The sequence below is a fragment of the Uranotaenia lowii genome, chromosome 1 (assembly GCF_029784155.1).
Source record: "Uranotaenia lowii strain MFRU-FL chromosome 1, ASM2978415v1, whole genome shotgun sequence".
NCBI lineage: Eukaryota > Metazoa > Arthropoda > Insecta > Diptera > Culicidae > Uranotaenia > Uranotaenia lowii.
In genome coordinates, this window is record NC_073691.1 from 154,525,369 (window position 1) to 154,545,302 (window position 19,934).

The window sequence follows — 19,934 nt, forward strand, 5'->3', positions numbered from 1 at the left end:
TGGGAGATAGCGTGCGCGATTTTCCCCGAGAACCTAGCTCGCCCACCCACTTCGCCAACCCATGTTGTTCCCATCAATGGGTGGATGAAAAATTCGAGCATAAAAGAACAACAAACCAAACACGGAGGAAAACCCATCGTCGGTCACCCCCTTCTGGGCCTTCCAAAGGACTTTGAAGTGCAGTTTTTGGCAAGGAAAACTTGTATAAAAGCACAACGAGGAACCAGCACCGGTGACAGTTTCGTTTTGGTACGGATTTCGAGCGGAAGTGACCAGAACCATTTCAAGCAGTTGCAAATCGGGTGTTGTGAGTGCGGTGATTGAAAAACTCAGAACTGAAACTCCATCGGTTTTTTTTGTAAAGTTTGTGGAAGATTCGTGGGTGGTCCTGGAAAATTTAAAGCTCAAATACCAGAGTAAAGCCCCCTGTTTGAGATCAAAGTTTTATTCGAGTTTAATCGTTCTAAGCAGAAGTGCGGTTTGTTTTTGGTGAGTGAAGCAACTTTATCAACCAACAGCCAGGCTCCTAGCAGCGTTCAAGTGAGTAATGTTGGACTAATTAACGAACGGAAAAAAAGTATGGATAAAAGAACTTTGTCATTACGTGTGGTGATTTGAGTGCCCAAGAACTTTTATGTGCCGAGAACTAAGTGAGGCAAAAAATCCTAACGGTTTGATGCTGGACTAACCAGAATAAACAAAACTTTTTCTAGCTTCTTAGAATGTGATAAAAAAAACTAGCCAAGGGGTTTGGCACATTTGGTTGATATTCAAAGTTTTTTATCATTTGAATAACCCATTTTAGATTTTAAAGCGACAGCTAGAAAAAAATATTCATAGTACATAGTTAACGAAAATTACTAAGTTCGGTAATTTTTTTTACCGAAATCCTAACATGTGTAAATCGTTAAACTGTTCGGTAGTTTTTTCGTTAAAAAATAAACGAATATCGGTAAATAGATTCTTCATTTACTGATGTTCGTTTATTTTTTACCGAAAAAATTACCGAACAGTTTAACGATTTACACATGTTAGGATTTTGGTAAAAAAATTACCGAACTCGGTAATTTTCGTTTACTGTGTATATCAGGTTTTGCTTTTTAATAACTTCCAATAACTTTGTTTCAGTCCAACTATAGAACTCTGTTATTTAAGTGTTAAACTACACAGCAAAAATTATTTCCTGTAAAATTACGCAAATGTCCTGTAACAAAAAGGAGCAGGACATTTACTGTCATTTTACAGGTCGAAAAACAAATTACGTGCTATTTAATTTTCAGTGTACAACTTTTTTACAGGACGTTTGCTGTAATAGTAAATGAATTTTCGTTAACTTTCAAGGAAAACAATTGAAAATTACAGGTTTAGTTCAGAGTGTCCATTTCCCGGCCATTTTCGCTTTCCCGGGAATCGGGAAATCTGGTGGCCTGTTTCCCGGGAATTCCAGGGATCCCGGGAAATATCCAAAAACATATAAAATATACGCACTTCAATTCAAATATACATAGGTTATTGAACCTTTAGTGCATACAAGCACATAATTTGTTCAAAATATACTCTTCATAATGTTTTTTAACTTATTTCTTATCAAATAAAGCAAACTGTTTTCAATAATGATTCATTAAAAACATTCAAACGAACTATATTTAATGAATATTAGGAAAATATTCATAAAAAAATCTTTTTATTTGTTTCATAATTCTAACCTGTTTCCGTTTTCCCGCTTACTTTAAATATTCGCTCTTCATTTGAAAAAAAACAATGTATTCTTCATTTGAGGGTTTTGTAATTCATCTGTCTTTCAAAGCCAGAGGGAAACAAGTGCGTAAATGACACTTTCAAGAAAACACAATCTGCCTACCTGTTGAGCAATTTTTCATATATTTTTCAAAGTGTTGTGGGTTTTCGTTAAATGAAAACGGAGTGGAAATACATATAACATAGTGGAATTACATATTTGAATAAAAAAAATGAACCAAATCGCTGCCAAATGTCTACTGCCACAGGAATTGGCATATCCTCAATGAGTTTTGTATGAGTACATTAAAAAAAAACAATAAGAATGGTTCTGGAGGCTATCAGGCTTTTTCAGATAAATAATTTCATAAATGTCGGGAATTCCCGGGAATGAAACTATGATTCCAGGGAATCGGGAATTCCCGAATTTTTCAAATTCCCGGGAAATCCCGGGACGGACACTCTAGTTTTGTTAATTACAGGTTGATTTATTTTAAAGGTTGCAGTTTCAGTGACACGGAATAGTCGAAAAAATTTTCTGTGTAACTTTAAGGTTTGGATAAAAATAAAATAACTGCTTTTAATCTTTTTCTGAAGAACCATTCAAAAGTAGGGATTGTTTCTTATAAGTCTCGAAGTGATTGCAAATAAATCCCAATAAAAACAATGATTCTGAAGAAAATTACAATACTGCTAGTAAGTTTCGCTACAAAACAACGTCTTGTTTTAAATACTTTTTCTAACAGATTTTTCGTATAGGTTTCAAAAAAAGTTCTTCTTTACAAAAATATCAAAAATATAATAATATAAAAATAAATATTTTTTTAAAGGACTCGAGACTTTTCAGAAATAAATAAAAAAAAAGCCATTTCCTAAATATTCAATAACAGAAATGAAAAAATGGTTAAAAATTTTCAAATATTCCTTAAATTGTAGTATATGTTTAGAGAAATACTTAAAGATTCAGACCTTTGCATGAAAATAAAAATAACAAATGTTGAAGGTCAATTCTTAAATTCACACAACGAAAATAATTTATTTCTAAATTATTGGAATTAAAGATCATCGACTATTCTCAAAAATAAAATGTTAAAACTCTTATCTATACTGGGAATGCTTGCAATAAGGTCGCATTTTTGTGAAAATGCAGAAATATGGTATTTAAGATTAAAATATAGGGTAACGGACCAATTTTGGACCGCTTTGGGAAGTGGCTATGCTATTTTCTGAAATAAAAAAGTACTTGTTACAATTTTGGACTGCTTTCTTCGTTCATTGCGAAGATCAAGGCTTTTTCTATCGAAACATATCGTCTTTTGTTGCAATGTAACAAGATTTAAGCATAAAAACTCGTTCCTTCGATAATTTCTCTGGTCGGTATTTTGGGCCACCAGGTTTCTATTTTGGACCACCCTGTGGACCTATTTTGGACCACCCTTAAACTAAATTAGTTTATATTCTAAATTTTGCTATATTTACGACACCGATTAATGCGTAATTATGCGAATGATTCAGTTAATCTTTTCCTTTTTTATCCTTGTAGTCAAGTTTTGTTTGATCACGTTAATTCATTCCTGAACTAACTTGCTCCAATTCTTCCTCAGCCACTATTTTGGTACACATATTTGATGAATATTTGCTACTTCAACCATCTGTTTTTTTCCTACAACTTCTTTTGCTTCAGTAATTTCGATAAGAATAGAGTAAAAACTGAAAAACTCTCCCGTTATATAGAGTGTTTCAAATCTTTTGATAATTCCAACAGCTCAACGAAAAATGTTCTGCAGTATTAAATACTGGCCAGTTAGCTTATCTTTAGGATAAATTTTTAGAACGCAAATCTCCTTCAGGTGACCCAATGATAAGTTAAGAAAATCTGACATCAACACCGCGATATTAATTGATGCATTTGAACTTGAAAAACATTAGTGGATTTGGTTTGGCTTCAGTTCTGTAGAAAACAACATTCAAAAGAGATTCAAAAGAGGTTCGAGAATTATGCGATCTTTTAAACCATCTAAAAGCAATTTTTTTTGGTGAAAAATTCGCAAAAGTTCATTTTTATCTTTGAAACAACTTCTGTTCTACGAAAAAATTATTGCTGGAGTAAATTCTTAAACAGTTTTTTTTATTGCATAACCATAGGGGCTGGAAAACTAGATTTTTTGTACTTTTTTGCTATAATTTTTACACATTTTTTAATTTTTTTCTAAGTTTTGAATCACGTTAAGACTATCTCATAGCTATAGTTAAATATATTATTTGTTAAAATTGTTCTACTATTCACTGGGATATTTCAACTATTTCAAATATTAAACTCAGTTACATATTTGTCGATTTGTAGTTGTTTTTTTTTCAACTCCTCCTTTGGACGGGTTTTATTTTTCGTGTCTTCTACCTAACCAAGTTTATTTTTTTTTCTCGAAAATCAACCCTGTATGGTTGTAACTTTTACACCAAACTGTCAATAATTTTTCAAAAAGCATTAAAAATAAGGACTTAAAAATTGGCGCATGTCCAGTTTTTTCATGTTTTTAAGCTTCTTTATGTTGTAGCTGTTAACAATTGCTTATCAAACAGTTGCTTTTAATGTAGATTGTGAAATTAACGTCGTTCAAAGCATGGTGCACAAAAAGTAAGTTAAAACAATGATTGGCTGTTCTTCAGTTTACGCAAGAAAGTTGTATCTTTTTTAAAAAGCCGAAAGGAAGCCCCGTTTGTTAATTGGTTTTATGCCGATTGAAGTGACCCCCGTCTAAAGGCGAGTGTGGGCTTTAGCGAGTTGATTAAATAAAATAATGCCAAAATTCCAAATTTTATTTATAATAATCGATTGAAAAAGTGTGCATAATTCTTTTCAAATCGCCTTACAACGTTTATTACGTTCAAGAACATTCAACAGCAAGTTTAATACTCAGGTTATATTGAGTGGTCCAAAATAAGTCCCTAAGAAATTAAGTAGGACCTATTTTCGACATGGGTCGAATTGCGATTAAAACAAGTTTTTTTTGTTCTTCGAGCTTGCAAACTAGTTTTCAAGTGCTTTTCCATAGCTGTGAACATGTTTGTAGTTGTTAAATTCATCACAGCTAGGCAGAAAACTTCTTGGAAGTTGACTCCAATAATGGCACGTCCTCCTGAAATGGGCTTGATTTGGCTCAACTATGAAAAATCAAAACTTTATTTTCAATTTTCTATCCCTTACCAGCTTATTTAAATGGAATCTTAGATATGATTACTATCATAAGAAGAAGCTTTTACTATATGTGTTCAAAATTTTCATGATTAACATGATTTATGAGAGAAAGATTGGAAAAAAGCTGCAGGGTGGTCCAAAATATGTACCCGGTCCAAAATAAGTCCGTTACCCTATTCTTCTATAAAACTGAATTAAAGAAACTGAGCTTAATATTCAGATTTAAAATACGAAACGAAAAATAAATTCAAAATCAGATATTCTATAAAAACACAAATATTGTTTGAAAGGCTGTTGCAAAGCAAACCGGGTCAGCTAGTTTAAAATTATTTGTCCAGTAGCTTGGACTTCCGGAATGCTGTGGATGCGTCCAAATCGCCAGCCTCTTTAATTATTAAATATATGATTTTTTTGACTGGTGAATGTAGTCTATGTATAGGACGTTTCGGCCTATCAGTCATGTAATTTTGAACAAAAACTAGAAACAGCACATTTTCTCAGTGTCCTACGTTTCTGCCATGATCTTGGCCATCATCAGGGATATAGAGAGTGTACTGTTTGTCAAATGGTAAAATCCTGGCTATTGTATTGTTTTTGTTTTTTCTTTTTTCCTTCGGATCAGTGTAAATTGAATAATTAATCACTTTTGAGAAATGTTACGGTTGTTTTTAACTTGTCTGTCTTCTAGCTATCACTTCTTGTTGGATGTTTTATCTGTGGTTACAATTATTGGAGCCAATAATAGACACTATGATTTCTTTAAAGAAGAAGTCGCATAAAAGGTGCATTGAAGTTCCATTTTTAATGCTTCAGTCCTTCAGAAGGCGATAGAAGTTTCTAAGTAACTTCTAAGTCTGGGACGACTGATTTCAGGAATTTCATAGCGAAATCCTGCCAAGCATCGAGGAGCGCCGATGTGGTCTAGGTCTAAGTACTGGGTTCAATTCCTAGTATCGGCAAGAAAAACTTTTGGGTTTGAGTCCCATAAGTGGCCGACAGGTAAGATGTGTTTTTAATATAACTGACTATATAATAAGAATGCTCAATCAGTTGCCGGCTGGCCAGGTATATACACGGATGCCGGAATACCTGTAAGTAAACTAGCCCACCTGATTGACTCGTTGTTCCAAAATAGATCTACATCAAAACACGTAATACATTCACTCCATAGCAGTTCATACGAAGCCATGGGGTCCGGGTATGGTGTACGCGCTACATTGGAGATTTGTCGAACATAATAATCTAGGCATGGATGTGAGCACAAACTTAGGCAGAAACTGCGGTGATTCCGTGCACCCATGGTAGATAACCAACACACATACATACAGAAATTCTACCAAACATCAAGCAGTTAACCCTCATCCGTCCTTGAAATTTTCACCCGTTACAGACCCTGGAGTGTTAATTTGACACTCCTGACTAAAACCAATATATCTCTCTTGTTTCCCAACCGATTTTTACGAATTCTATAGTTTTCGAAACCTCGTGACCTCGTCATCTCAAAACCTCGTGATAGCTAAAAGTTTTCTCAGACAGTATTCAGCTCCAACACTTCAATTTCCCGTTATTCAAAGTCTTAAAAAAATCCGAAAAAACATGCTTCGGAAAAAAGACTGTACATCAGCTCCCAAGTAACAATTTTAGCTTTATTATGGTCAGCAAAATTTGCGTTCGCATTAATCTTCATAAAAAGCTAAAGCGCATTCTATAACACCCGGACTCTAATAAAGCCAAAATCAGGCTATTTGGTCCTACCCTAGAAACGTCTTTATGACATATCATTGTTGGCCATCAATGTTGGTCACCAAAGCTTTTAAAAAGCTATTATTAAACATGTCAGCAATTTTTTTTTCGATTCTGTGAGTTCTCGGAGTTTTTTTTTTATTTTTTCCAGCAACCATAATGGTTGATGAATGATGATTGCATTATTGAGATGTGATCTGGTAAAATTAATAGCCAAAAAACCAATGTTTAAACCATATTATGAGCCTCTTTTGTACTGCCAGTCATGATTTTAGGTAAAACGTGTATGAAATAGTATCTTTAAATAAATGCGCCTCGTCAAATCTGATGGTCAATCGTGATGGAATTGATGGAAAATAGGCCTGAAAAAATATTTCCCAATGCTTGCATTGTGAATCCATCAACATGACGTCATTTTGTGCCCTTCGATTTTGCAACCAACATGGCGTTAGTCAATTCAATGCTTTATAGCCTGTTTATGGTGAAAAAAAAAGGCTAATTAGTTTTATTATGGTTTAATGATGACCCCAAAAAAAGCTACGATTTGACGTTTCTCTCGCAAGCCAACCAATTACATGCTTAGAATGAGTTCCTCTTTTCTGAGTTGTTAATCATAAGTACAGTAAATGAGAACGGACTTTTTGAATGAAAAGAGATTGATTGTGAATGACCCGTGGAATAAATCATGAGTTGATGTTGAATTTCGTTGTCGTTGTCTTGGATTTCAAGATGGCGTCTTCTGCTGAAATTTAAAATGTTGTAAATGACTTAAAATCGCATGAAACACCAACAATATGGGTATTGGGTGAAAGGGATAAACGAGTAGAAGTCGAATTTTGCTTTCAGGTGCCACCTTGAAATCCAAGATGGCGGCACCCGCTTAACTTTTAATGCTGTAAATGACAAAAAGTCGCATTAAACCACCACTATACGGGTATTGGGTGAAAGGGCTAAACTAGAAGAAATCTATTTTGTTTCTTTCCGACGCCATCTTGAAATCCAAGATGGCGGCTTCCGCTGAACTTTGAAATGCTTTTAATCACTGAAAATCGCATGAAAGGCCACAATATTGTTATTTGGTGAATCGAATTTCGCTATCGGACGTCATATCGAAATCCAAGATGGCGGCTTCCACTGAATTTTGAAACTCCCAAAATATGGGAATTGGGTGAAAGGACCTAACGGGTAGAAGTCGGGTAAAAAAATCCCATATTGTTGGGGTTAAATGCGATTATCAGTCATTTATAGTATTTTCAAGTTGAGCGGCAGCCGCCATCTTGGCTTTCAAGATGGCGTCGGACAACGAAATTAGACTTATAATCGTGTTGCCCTTTCACCCAATACCCTGTATTGTGGATGTATCATGAGATTTTCAGTTATTTACAGCTTTGAAAAGAATAGCGAAAGCCACCATCTTGGATTGATGATGGCGTCAGATAGCAAAATTCGACTTCTTCTAGATTAGTCCTTTCACTCAATATCCAAAATGTGGTGATTTCATGCGGTTTTTAGTGATTTAAATAATTTTCAAGTTCAGTGGAAGCCGCCATTTTGGAATTTAAGATGGCGACGGACAACGAAATTCGACTTCTACTTTTTATTATTTCCCCCTAATTACCGTATTGTGAAGGTATCATGATATTTTCAGTAATTTACAGCTTTGAAAATAAAAGCGGAAGCCGCCATCTTGGATTGATGATGGCGTCAAGCAACAAATTTTCTTCCTAATATTTGGGCCCTTTCACTCAATACTCATATTCATACCACATCCGGTAATTTCAAGTTTTCAGAGATTTTTATACCTATATTTTTTTATTTTAACTCAAAACCAACACACATAACTTATCGAAAATGTGTAAAAATGGGAGTTCCAATTCAAACATGTGCTATCTAACCTGAGCGTGTCCTGTTTTGACATCTTGATCGAGAACTGTCACTAAGTTTTATGGCGGTTTAATAATCATGCACTGAGTGCTATTATAGAACATGCAATATAGAGCTTGGAGCAAACTTCTAAGTTTGTGGTTTTTTTATAGTTTAAACAGAGCATTCATAACTCTTTCAAAAAAACTAAAATAGTATCTTTTATAAAAGTTTAATTAGCGTTTTCAAAACAATCTGAAAACATATGGTCAAAACAAAAAATATATGCATTTTTCATGGCCATAATTAAACCGTCGTAAAACGTGCTGCACAAAAAATGCCATAATTAAACCATAATAAAACTTCCTAATGCTAGTTGGCTTAATCTGTGTTACTTGGGCTACGACGTGCTCAAAAGGACTATTACGTAGTGTCCAAAAAAAGTTTATATTATTTGAATTTTTTATGATCATGACCACAAAAAATGTAAAAAAGTGGTGTAACTACCGTACTTTTCAATCAATAAATCGTCAAAATTGTCACACCAAATTAATTTTGCAATAAGGTTTGAAAAGTTGACGTAATTTGTGCCATTTTTGCATCTTTAGATTTTCAAGATACAAAACACAGAATTTTTGGACGAATTTTCAAAGCTAGCTGTTTTGTACTTTTTTGTCAATTTGCAATTTCTCAGATTTTCTAAGACTTGCACTGGATTTTGAGTATATCAACGCAAGATATTTGCAATAAATTTATAACCACCAAAAGAAAATTTCATACCTTTCTGGTGAGTATACATTTATTGCGAAAATCTTGCGTGAGTCAACAATATCTTATCCAGCTTCCGAGATCATATTTTTGCCGCAAGGTTTTGTTTTTTATTGTCACTACCTTCTTATAAGTCAATAGTCCAAATCGTTTCTAAGCTTCATGCAGGGTTGTAGACGATATTCCCAACTTATTAGCGACATCTCGAACGGAGAGTTTTGAGATTCGCTTGAAAGCACTAGTCACTCTTCTGTTCGTCACAGTGGCTCCCGGATTTCGATTTTCCCCGTATCCCGGCCCGGAACACTTTTATTACTAATAATAATCAAAGGTTTGAAGAACCTCTTAGCTGAATGAAACTATGATTTCAAAGTAGTCGAAGATTCCTTTGAATTCAGCTACAGTATACTAGTATATACAATACTGTAGCTGAATTCAAAGGAATCTTCGACTACTTTGAAATCACACTTTTATTACTTTGGCGACGGTTGATTCAACACATTCAACGAGTTTTCTATTTCTACGTGCGTGTAGTTTGGATTTTCACGGCGCATGTTCAAAACTCTGATTCGTAGCTCCTCTTGCTTGGACGCCATTTTGAAAACTAAAGCATCATTCTACACACACACCTACAAAATAAGGGGTTTTCAGGTTTTTTATATGAATAATGATTAGAAAAAATACGGCTTTTTGATCCGAACACCCTTTATTGGATTTTTAAGGTTTTGACATAGAGACTGTTCCGAAAATAATAAACACACTTTCAAAAAACCGCCATTTTAAAAATCGTGTAGTGTTCAACCAAATTTCGGCTTAAAAAGAACGAAGTATGAGGGAAAAAGACAACAAACGATGTTCAGCAATCGCTAGCACAACTGACCTTTCTATGTAGCATCTAGCTTGCAATCAGGTCAGTTGTGCGCCAGTTTAAAAAAATCCCTCAACATAGGCCGCTCGGAATTGCACATTGGCGATCCTACCAGAAAAATCTTTAGGCAACATCGTTAAAGATATTTTTGATGATCAGCGGTTCGAAAAATTCTGATTAATGACGTTTCAGTTAACCAAGTTCTCGATGTCTACCCGCAACACGTTATAAGCCCAAGTGTTTCATTCTTTTATTTTAACAAGATAATAATAACATAAGACTGGTTTAACACAATAGATTGAATACTCATTGACTTTCTTCTCGGTACAATATTTTTTGCCGGTATATATTCTACAAAACTTTTGAAAAAACCAAGTGAAGAAAAATCTTCTCTTTCCACAGCTCGTTGAGTAACTTCCAAGCTAGAATTACAACCTCGGTGAATCCAAAGCTAAGAAATCGAATCAACCCAATTCTGGGCTATTGTTTATTGTCAATCAACTGAAAACATCAATCCCACTGGTTGAACCAGAACTCATCGAGTCTGAGATCAATCCCGAGTCAGGTTGCTGAGAAAATTGAAAAAAATGAAAATACATTAGGTAGGTACTTTTCCCGAAGCTCGCGTCCACCTTCGTTGCGGGGGGAAATGGGAACATGATCCATCCCGTGTAGCGCGTCCTTTCCAAATCGGCGAAAAGGGAGAACCTTTTAATGGAACCAGCTGAATGGAGAAGTAAACCGTTAATAAGAAACATAATCACAGGCAGCCAACGAGAGACTGATAGTTGAAAAAAAAAAGGAAAATATAAGGGAAGAGGGTCAGTAGAGTCGGGAGGCAAAATAAACCATCTAGCCTTTAAAATCAGTGATAAGCCACGTTTCCGGATATTCTCAGGGTATGATTTTCATAAGTTTTGCTACTCCGCAGCAGACGATGGGGATGTTTTCCTACACGAAGCCAAAGCTAAACTACAACAATGGTTAAGAGGAAAATTACGGAGGCTTTGTGATAATTAATTTCGAAGCTGAGGTTTTTTTCAAACCGTTCATTGCTAATGAGTTTCGTTTGGAACAAACGACACCGAGCCATGCAGGAGGTGATTTATAAAAATCTGTTCTGCAGAAGCTACAATTTTTATGACGGGGACCCATCAGAGGATGGCAGAAGATAATGAAGCTTGCTAACGGGTTTTGAATGATAATAAACTTTTAACATGTAGGACTTTTTCTTTTGCTTCGTAACTTTACCGACGCCTACACAGCTACTGATGGGAGAATCAACACAAACTGATTAATGTTCGCTGTTTTGCTTAGACATGGTTTTGATGCAATTTTTCCTAGAATCGGGCTGATCTTGATGCTCCATAAAATCAAAGTGCTCTTATTTGGCGGTCCGTTTAAAAATATTTGTAAAATAAGAGGTTAAAATATTCGACTAGAAAGATTCACTGAAAAAAATCGGAGAAATTTAAAAATAGGTGGATCGATAAATATGAGTAAGGAAAATGTTTGGATGAGAACTGCCATGAAACAAAACATAGACAGACATTTATGGTAAATTCAACCAACTAAAAGTAGAAGGAAGCGCATTTTTTAGCCCACAACTTTTGGGATCAGGTGTATAAGCAGCCCAAACAGTTGCAAATGAATATCCGCCTTCATTTGGCTACCACACCACAACTAAATTATTTCTTCATTCCTTTGCTTCAAACCTTCTAGGAAGATTAAAGGCTGATTTTTGTGACGGCTTTTTAACATTCATTTAAATTAGGGAATTTTCCTTAAAATCTAACCTTTTTTTAATGATAAAGTTTTGCCAGCTATCGATTTGATAATGATAGATTTTGAAGCAAACTATGCTAAATATGTTTTTTCATTCTCTTTTGCAAAGTAAATATCTCGAAAACACGTTAAATTAAAAATTGGCAAAAATAGGTGGGATAGAATAGGAAACAAAATGCTGTCCAAATTTTTTATGTCCGATAACTAAGAAATCATCTACATATTTATCAGCAAAAGAAAGTGTCTCATTTTTAAATGAACTAACCTTTATCATTCAATATTATAGTGTTTCTAAATCAAAATAAATTTACGCATATAAAAAAACGAAATGAAAATTTTTTCTGTTGATATCTTTACAGAGGCGTATAAGAGATCCATATTTAAAAACTTATTAATGTATGAAAAATATTATTTGCATAGCCCCCAAATAAAACACCCACAATGACACAACCTGTGAATCAACCGTTTTTTTGCATGTTAACCCATACTTCTTCAGTTCCTCGACTGTCTTCACAACCTTAGGTCGTTTGAGAAAGTGCTGCTTCATAATCGTCCAGTTCTTTTCGATGGGGTGGACACACAAACCACTTCAGTACGTCCTTGGAGTAGTGGCATGAGGCCAAATCCGGACAGAAGATTGTTGGAACGTTGTGGGCCTTCGGGAGAGGAAGCAGCCGATTCTGGAGGCACTCTTTCATGTAGGCACCTGTCCGTTTATTCCCGCACGTGCAGATGGCTTGCCAAACCAGGAATTTATCGCAAATTTGGACATCTTCTGAGAGCGGACATGCTCCGGAACGGTGAACTTATTCTTGGCCGTGAAAAACAGGTTGCCGGGGATCCGTTTGAAGTCGGCCTTCACATATGTTTCGTCGTCCGTTCAACTTTCGTCAGCATGTTGAGGTACAACTTCCTGGCACGGGTTTTGGCGGACTTGTTCTGCTTCTCGTCGCGATTAGGGGCCTTTTGTACCTCGAACGTTCGAAGCCCAGCCTTACTTCTGGCCTTCTGGACAAAACTTCGGCTTAGTAGGTGCAGCTTCTTAGCCACATCCCGAACGGAGGCGTTCGGGTTTCAGTTGAAGGCCCTTAGTATACGGTTGTGATTTTTGGTGTTGTACGGAATACTTTTTCCATCACTTCTGGGCTTCCGATCGGTGTCCAATCGTTCCTCGAGCCGTCTAATCACTCTTGACACCGTAGAATTCGCAATTCCCAACGTTTTAGCGATGGGACGATGCAAGAGATCCTTGTTCTCGTGATGAATGCGCAAGATTTTATCACGCACAAGCTGTTCTTTCGACTCCATTTTCACGAGTTTTGATCACAGGATGTAAACAATGCACTAAGAACTAAATCCACCCAAATTTTTATTAAATTCTACTCAACGGTTAAAATGTTAGAGCAATTTCATAGCGTGGTAATTTCATCGTAAACACCCTTTATTTATAAAAATCGGTTGAAAATTGAAGAAGTTATTGTTATTTTACTAAAACAGTAATATTTGCATTTTGGAATGATTTAACGAACCGCAGTGTACTAATCCTAATACAGGAAGAATCTAACATGGTAAATCTAACTCGCTCCAAGCTAAAATTGATCATTAGCTTATCAGAAGGTCACATGCCAAATTTCAGTATGATTTGACCATGGGGAGGGGTTTCTTGAGTCTCAAGTAGTCCGAGATATTTCATTATAAGTACAAGTATGGGAGAGTGGGAAATCGTGGGCCACTTTTTTCGTTGTTTTATAACTTGTTTATTATCTATATATATAAAAATGGATTTCTGTCTGTCTGACTGTCTGTCTGTTCCCTATAGACTCGAAAACTACTGAACCCATTTTCGTGAAACTTGGCAGGTGGGAGTATTGGAGGCTGGGGAAGGTTTCTATTATGGTTTGGGACCCCTCCGTCTCTCATGAAGGGGAGGAGGGGCCTCCCAAACAAATGACAATTTTTTTCATAACTCGAGAACCAATCAAGCAAATGGTATCAAATTTGGCATGGGGTGGTATTTGGGAATGAGGAATATTTCTATGAATATAAGGTACCCCTCCCTCCTATTCGTGGGATGATAGAAAGGGGGGAGGGGGGATACCTTACAGTTTTTCATATATCTCGAAAACTTATCAAGATATTGGAACCAAATTTGACATGTGAAGGTATTTGGATACGAAAAATATGTCAATGATCATTTGAGATCATAATTTTTTACATAACTCAAAAATTAATAAAGCAAATGGAACCAAATTTGGCATGGGAAGGTATTTGAATTCGAAAAATATTCCTATGATTATTTGAGACCCCTTCCTATTTCCAGAAGGGATTCATAAAGGAGGGAGGGGGCCTCTTTCATAATTTTTTACATAACTCAAAAACAAATAAAGCAAATGGAACCTAATTTGGCATGGGAGGGTATTTGGATTCGAAAAATATTTCTATGATTATTTGAGACCCCTCCCTCTTTCAAGTAGGGATTCATAAAGGGGGAAGGGGGCCTCTTTTATAATTTTTACATAACTCAATACTAATTAAGCAAATATGATACGTATTTAGGTCAACAACATATAGAAATATATGCCCACGCAAAGCGACGGCGATGACAGTTGGTTTGAGATTTTTATCTCAACACACATCTGAGATATTAAAGGTGGCCCACGTTTCCCCATGGCCCACGATACCCCACTCTCCCCTGCTTTTTTTTTATTTTTCCAAAATTTTATATTTGGAGCATAGCTCAAAAACTGAGCTACTGAGATTTTTTATTAATTTCAGACTCAGCGTCCGGTATCACATTAAAAATATGGGTCAGTCTATGATAGCCAAACTCGCTTTGATATTTTCTATTAATTATGGCTCCAATTGTTTGATAAGTTTTCGAGCTATACATACTTTCTTTTTTCCCGTTTCTCCTCTGAAAGGAAGAGAGGTCTTGGATCTTAAAAAAAAACCTCTCATTTAAAATGTTAGAAACATTTTTTGTACTCGAATACTCAGAACTTTCCGAAAGTTCCAACCCGTCCTCACCGTTCCGATTGGGTTGAAGCTAGTCCAAGCTGTCATCATCCCTATGTTCCTGTATTGCGATGTAGTTTACTTTCCGGGTTTATCAGCAGCCAGAAAAGACCAACTGCTTAGGTGCTTCAAATCAGCCGCAAGATTTGTGTACAGCCTGAGACGGAGGGGAACTACAGAGGTCGCCAGAAAACGTATTCTTGGTTGCGATCTCCTGGACTGCTATCATAGACGCATATGCTGTTTTATGCGACAAGGATACAACGAATGCCTGCCAACATATCTCCTCAATCATTTACAACGAGGAAGAAATGATCGAGCCAAATGCTTTATTATACCACAGCATACTACGACATCAAGGAAAAGTGTCCTGATCTACGGCGCTTCATGCTGGAACTCCCTGCCTTTATCGACAAGGCAGGCTAGTTCATTGACTGCTTTCAAAACTGCCTTGAATCGAGTTTAGTTTAGTTGATAATATAGTTTGTTTTTCTTTTAATTATTAACACTCAATAAATAGACTATTTTCAAGAAGAGTTTTCCTTAACCTGACTATAAAGTTAATTGTAACTAACAGGCTACGTTGAAGTTGATAATCAATAAATTACAAATAAATTACAAATTGAATACTTTTCACGATGTGTTTATAGAAGATGTTTGAAAGAAAAAATACAGTAACTCTATTTTTTTCAGCAATGGAAAATTTAGCCTTTTCTGAATCATCTTCAGGCAAAATTAAAATATTTGGTCAGTGAGTCCCCATACGTTATGATTTTTTGAAGATTTGTTGTTGTTGTTTGTTGTTTTTATTTATCATTGCAATTTAAGGTACAATCTTATAAAACACTGCAATTGGTTATAAATAACTGGGATTTTTAGTCCATATTTAGACACTTTTATCTGTAAAATTATTCCAGTGCAATGGAATAATAACGGGTGTTAAATAAAAAATGACAATTTTTTCAATCACATATAAAAAAAATGTTATTTTTTTACATCGATTTCAGTACTTTTTATTAATAACATAATGTATTTTCTTCAAAAAAATGTCAGTGAATGTTTGAGTAAGGGCCGTGATCTGATGTTCGACGCAACTTTGTCGTGATGCTCTCACAAGAACGTTGTACGGCACTCCATTTTCCGGATACAATTCAGGATTCTTGTAGTCAGTTGCTTCGTGTCCTTGGCCCTCCAATTGTTTTTATACACTAGGACACTGAGTGAGCCACAGAAATCCTCTATTGGGCGGCAGTGGAGTAAGTTTGTTGGGTTACGATCTTTCGGCACGAACGGTATTATTTTTCTTCTCAAGGTACGCCAGCGTCTTCTTGGCGTAATGGGAAGACGCCTTGTCCGGCCAGAAGACGTACTTCCCATCCGCGTGATGCTCGTTCAGGAACGGCAGCAAGATTTTATCGAGGCACTCTTCTTGATAGATTTGTTGGTTGATTGCCAGACCGCTCGGCTTAAACCAAGGCTTTGAAATGCCCCGGTCGGAAATGGCGATGTACAACATAACCTTTTTTTCAAACTTGTGCTTGAACTTGTATTTCACTTCAGGCGGTGTGGATGACTTGTCGCTGGAGTAGTAATTATCATTTCCTGGAATATGCGTTTTGGACAGCGGAAAATAGCTTTCGTCATCCAGAACGAATGACGTCCCGCGGTATTTTTTGGCCGATACTGTGATTTAACCGTCTCAATCTGCTCCTCCGTGTACTCCGGCGACCTCGTCTTCTTCATGCAGACGATTCCTCCCATCTTGAGGGTACGATGGATCAATACGTGGGAGCAGCCATATTTCCGACCGGCGTCACGCAGGCTGGTTGCGTCCTTGTTGTCAAACAGCTTCTTTAACGATGTCTTCGTCTGCTTCGTCATTATCGTCACCGGACGACCACTTCCGACCTTCCGCTCTACGTTCAGGGAACTCAGGATACGATATACCGTACTGACAGGTACATTTTCTTCCTTAAAATGTGCCACCGTGAACTTTTTTCCTTGCTGGAAATGCGTTTCGTAGAACAGTACCATGCGTTCGCGGAGCACGTGCTGTTTCGACGCCATCTTTGCTTTGACTAAACTAGCAAAACCAAACACGCCTACTGTTTCTAGGGAGCCCAAAGAGCAATTTTCTTGGAGAAAGAAAATTTTACGCTTTTTATTTGAGTTACTGAAAGGTATTGAAAACTTTTTTTGTAGAGAAATGAATCCAACTGTGTCAGATGAAATTTCAGGGACTAGATAAGAGAAAATCGTTGTTGAAAAACATGCCCCGAAGAGGCGCAAGATGTGGGTTCAAGTCCTACCGGGAGACAAGGCGATTTTTTTCGCATGTTTTTCATCATCGATTTTCTCTTATCTAGTCCCTGAAATTTCATCTAACACAGTTGGATTCATTTCTCTACAAAAAAAGTTTCGCTGACTGAATGTTTGAGTCAAGACCCATCTCTGGGTCGCAGTTTAAAAATAGTATTGAAAACATTCTCATTTTTTATTTAATAGTTAATTTTTTTCATTGAAATTTTTGTTTATTTTTATTAAAGTTTTTGTCATTCTGAAACAATAAAAAATGTTAATGCCTGGAAAGAAAAGTGATTCGGATTTTCGGACATTTCGGACATTTTATTTAAAATTTTATTATTTTGAATATCCTCGTTATTATCGGTGTTATCCAAATGTAACATGAATCTATATTTATACGTGTATATCTTGGAGAACTTATTCTGTTTAAAATTTTTTTTTATGATACATGAATAAGAACAGTCCAACACCACTTGATTGGTTTCCAGGTTCCAGGCTCTGATAATAAAAAAAAATTTTTGATTATACCACCCGTTTATGGCATTTTTCAATTTTGTTCACCACAGATTAAATTCAAAACAAATCCAAGCAAACTAGTTTTCAATCAAATTTAAAGTATAAAATTTAGTTAAAAGTTAAAGTACTTGCACTGAAATACATTTATCTTCCATCCATCCATTTGAAATATCTTTTTCTCATATTGAAGATGAATAAATTTTCTATCAATCATTTTTGCTTAAAAATTGAATTACTGTTGATATTTTCGAATTCATGATCAACAAAACGATGAAAAACGATAATTTTTTTTTTCAAGAGAAATTTTTAATTTCATCGACGGTTTTAGACCAGATTTATGCTTTTTATTTTATTTTGTTATTATGGAATTCTATGGTTTATTCAAACCAATGATTTCTATAGTTTTTACCATAATTGGTATAAAATTGTAGAAGTTGTGATTGTTTTACTGTAACCTTAATGCTTCATTAAGGTTCTATTTAATAATAAAGCAGAACTTCAGTGTACAGTCGAATAAATAAAAGAAATAAGGGTTGAAAAAAATATGATGAATTTTACGCGCTGCAGGCTAGCTTCCTATTGATTATTTGCAATTCACTTTTGCCAACAATACTGTTGATATTTGTAAATTAAAGATCGACAAAAAGATTGAAATGGATTTTTCTGGAAAAATTTCAAATTTATGCATTAAATATAATTTCCAAAAAACCATTAAGTTCAATTTTAAACAAAGAATTTAAGAGATTATTATAATAATATGGAGGTTTGGAAACTGTAGAAGCTAAGATTATTTAACCTTAACAGTAATGCTAGCTCTTTTAATAAAATGGAAGAATCACAGGATTTGCCAGCCAATTTTTAAATTTTAGGATTAGAAGACACTTTTTAAGCATTTTAAATGTTTAAACAGCTCTGTAACTAGTTTAAAACAAATTGAAAATTCTGGAAACTTAAAAAAAACTCTTCTCGTACTCGAATATACTTCCATGATGAATTAAATGCTTATAATTCTACAATTAAAACTTTGTAAGAGCACACCATCTATTATCTTACCTTTTTTTTCAAATTATTTGTTAAATACTGACCGAATCGTTGTGAATCAATTGGAGAAATTTTCAATGTCTGTTATTATTTTCCAAACTCCGATAGATGACACATCCAACCGCAAAGGTACAGATGTCATAAATTATCAATTCGGACTGAAATATGAAACAATAATGATTTAATGAGGCGTGAAGAAGCGGACACCGGGAGATAATAACATCAAAGTGTCGATGTTCATTTCATTGCGCTGGCGTTGTTAATTACTTCATATTTTGTGGAAGAAATTTCAAACCAACTGGAATCATCGTAATACAGTAGGCTTCAGCTTTAGGGTTAAAAGGAAAATAAATTTTACTCCAGGCTACGTTTGAAGCATACATAGCTGATTTTTTGTTAATTTTTTCCATTACAGCTGATTGCTTTCCATTTGATCCCGTGACGCCCACACCACATTGAAGCAAAACTTCAGAGAAATGGCCTCCCAGCTATCTTCGTCCCTGCATTCTGGCCGTAAATCGTCGTCTGCATCCATCATAAGTTCACGGTCCTTTCTGAGCAAACGGGTTCTGGTGGCCCTACTTGTGTGTACCCTGCTGTTGGATCTGAGTTCCCTAGCGGCCGAAGCTCGACCTCAGGACGATCCGACATCGGTGGCCGAAGCAATCCGGCTGCTACAAGAACTGGAATCTAAACATGCTCAGCATGCCCGGCCCAGGTAAGTCCAACAGACAATATTGTCAAAGAAAAATACCTTGCATCCCCCACCGACAAACACCATCACCGAATTGGAATGGAAATGCCTTGCTCAAACGAACTCGCACTTTATAAATCAGAATTTTACTAACCAACACAACCCAAAGCCGCGTGGATCTGCGAACTACATTCCAGAATTTGTACCTCCTGGGAAATCCCAGTAACGAAAGTAGTTGAACAACTCGAAGAACAACGATCCTAGCAGGCCGGAGGTTCTTGAACTAAAATTCCATAAAAATGATAAATTGTTAATAACAAAGAACGCCCCGCCTGCACGCAATGCACACTGGCAAATCCATGGGTGGCGACTTTCGTCTTGAAATGGGGGAAGGCAATTTTCTC

The 19,934-nt window shown here is 35.8% G+C and overlaps 1 protein-coding gene across 3 annotated transcripts in view; it reads left to right on the forward strand.

Moving 5' to 3' along the window:
* Positions 1–225: 225 nt before the first annotated feature.
* The window catches only part of LOC129740600 (neuropeptide F-like), an 81,105-nt gene continuing 61,396 nt past the window's right edge, over positions 226–19,934 (forward strand). Inside the window, exons 1-2 of one of the 3 annotated variants that reach the window (XM_055732307.1) lie at positions 226–489; positions 19,252–19,554. In XM_055732307.1, the coding sequence (XP_055588282.1) occupies positions 19,313–19,554 (242 nt within the window). In that variant the 5' untranslated portion in view covers positions 226–489; positions 19,252–19,312. Of the gene's footprint in view, positions 541–19,251; positions 19,555–19,934 lie in introns of all 3 variants that reach the window. The other 2 variants (XM_055732308.1, XM_055732306.1) reach the window with 2 other exon arrangements.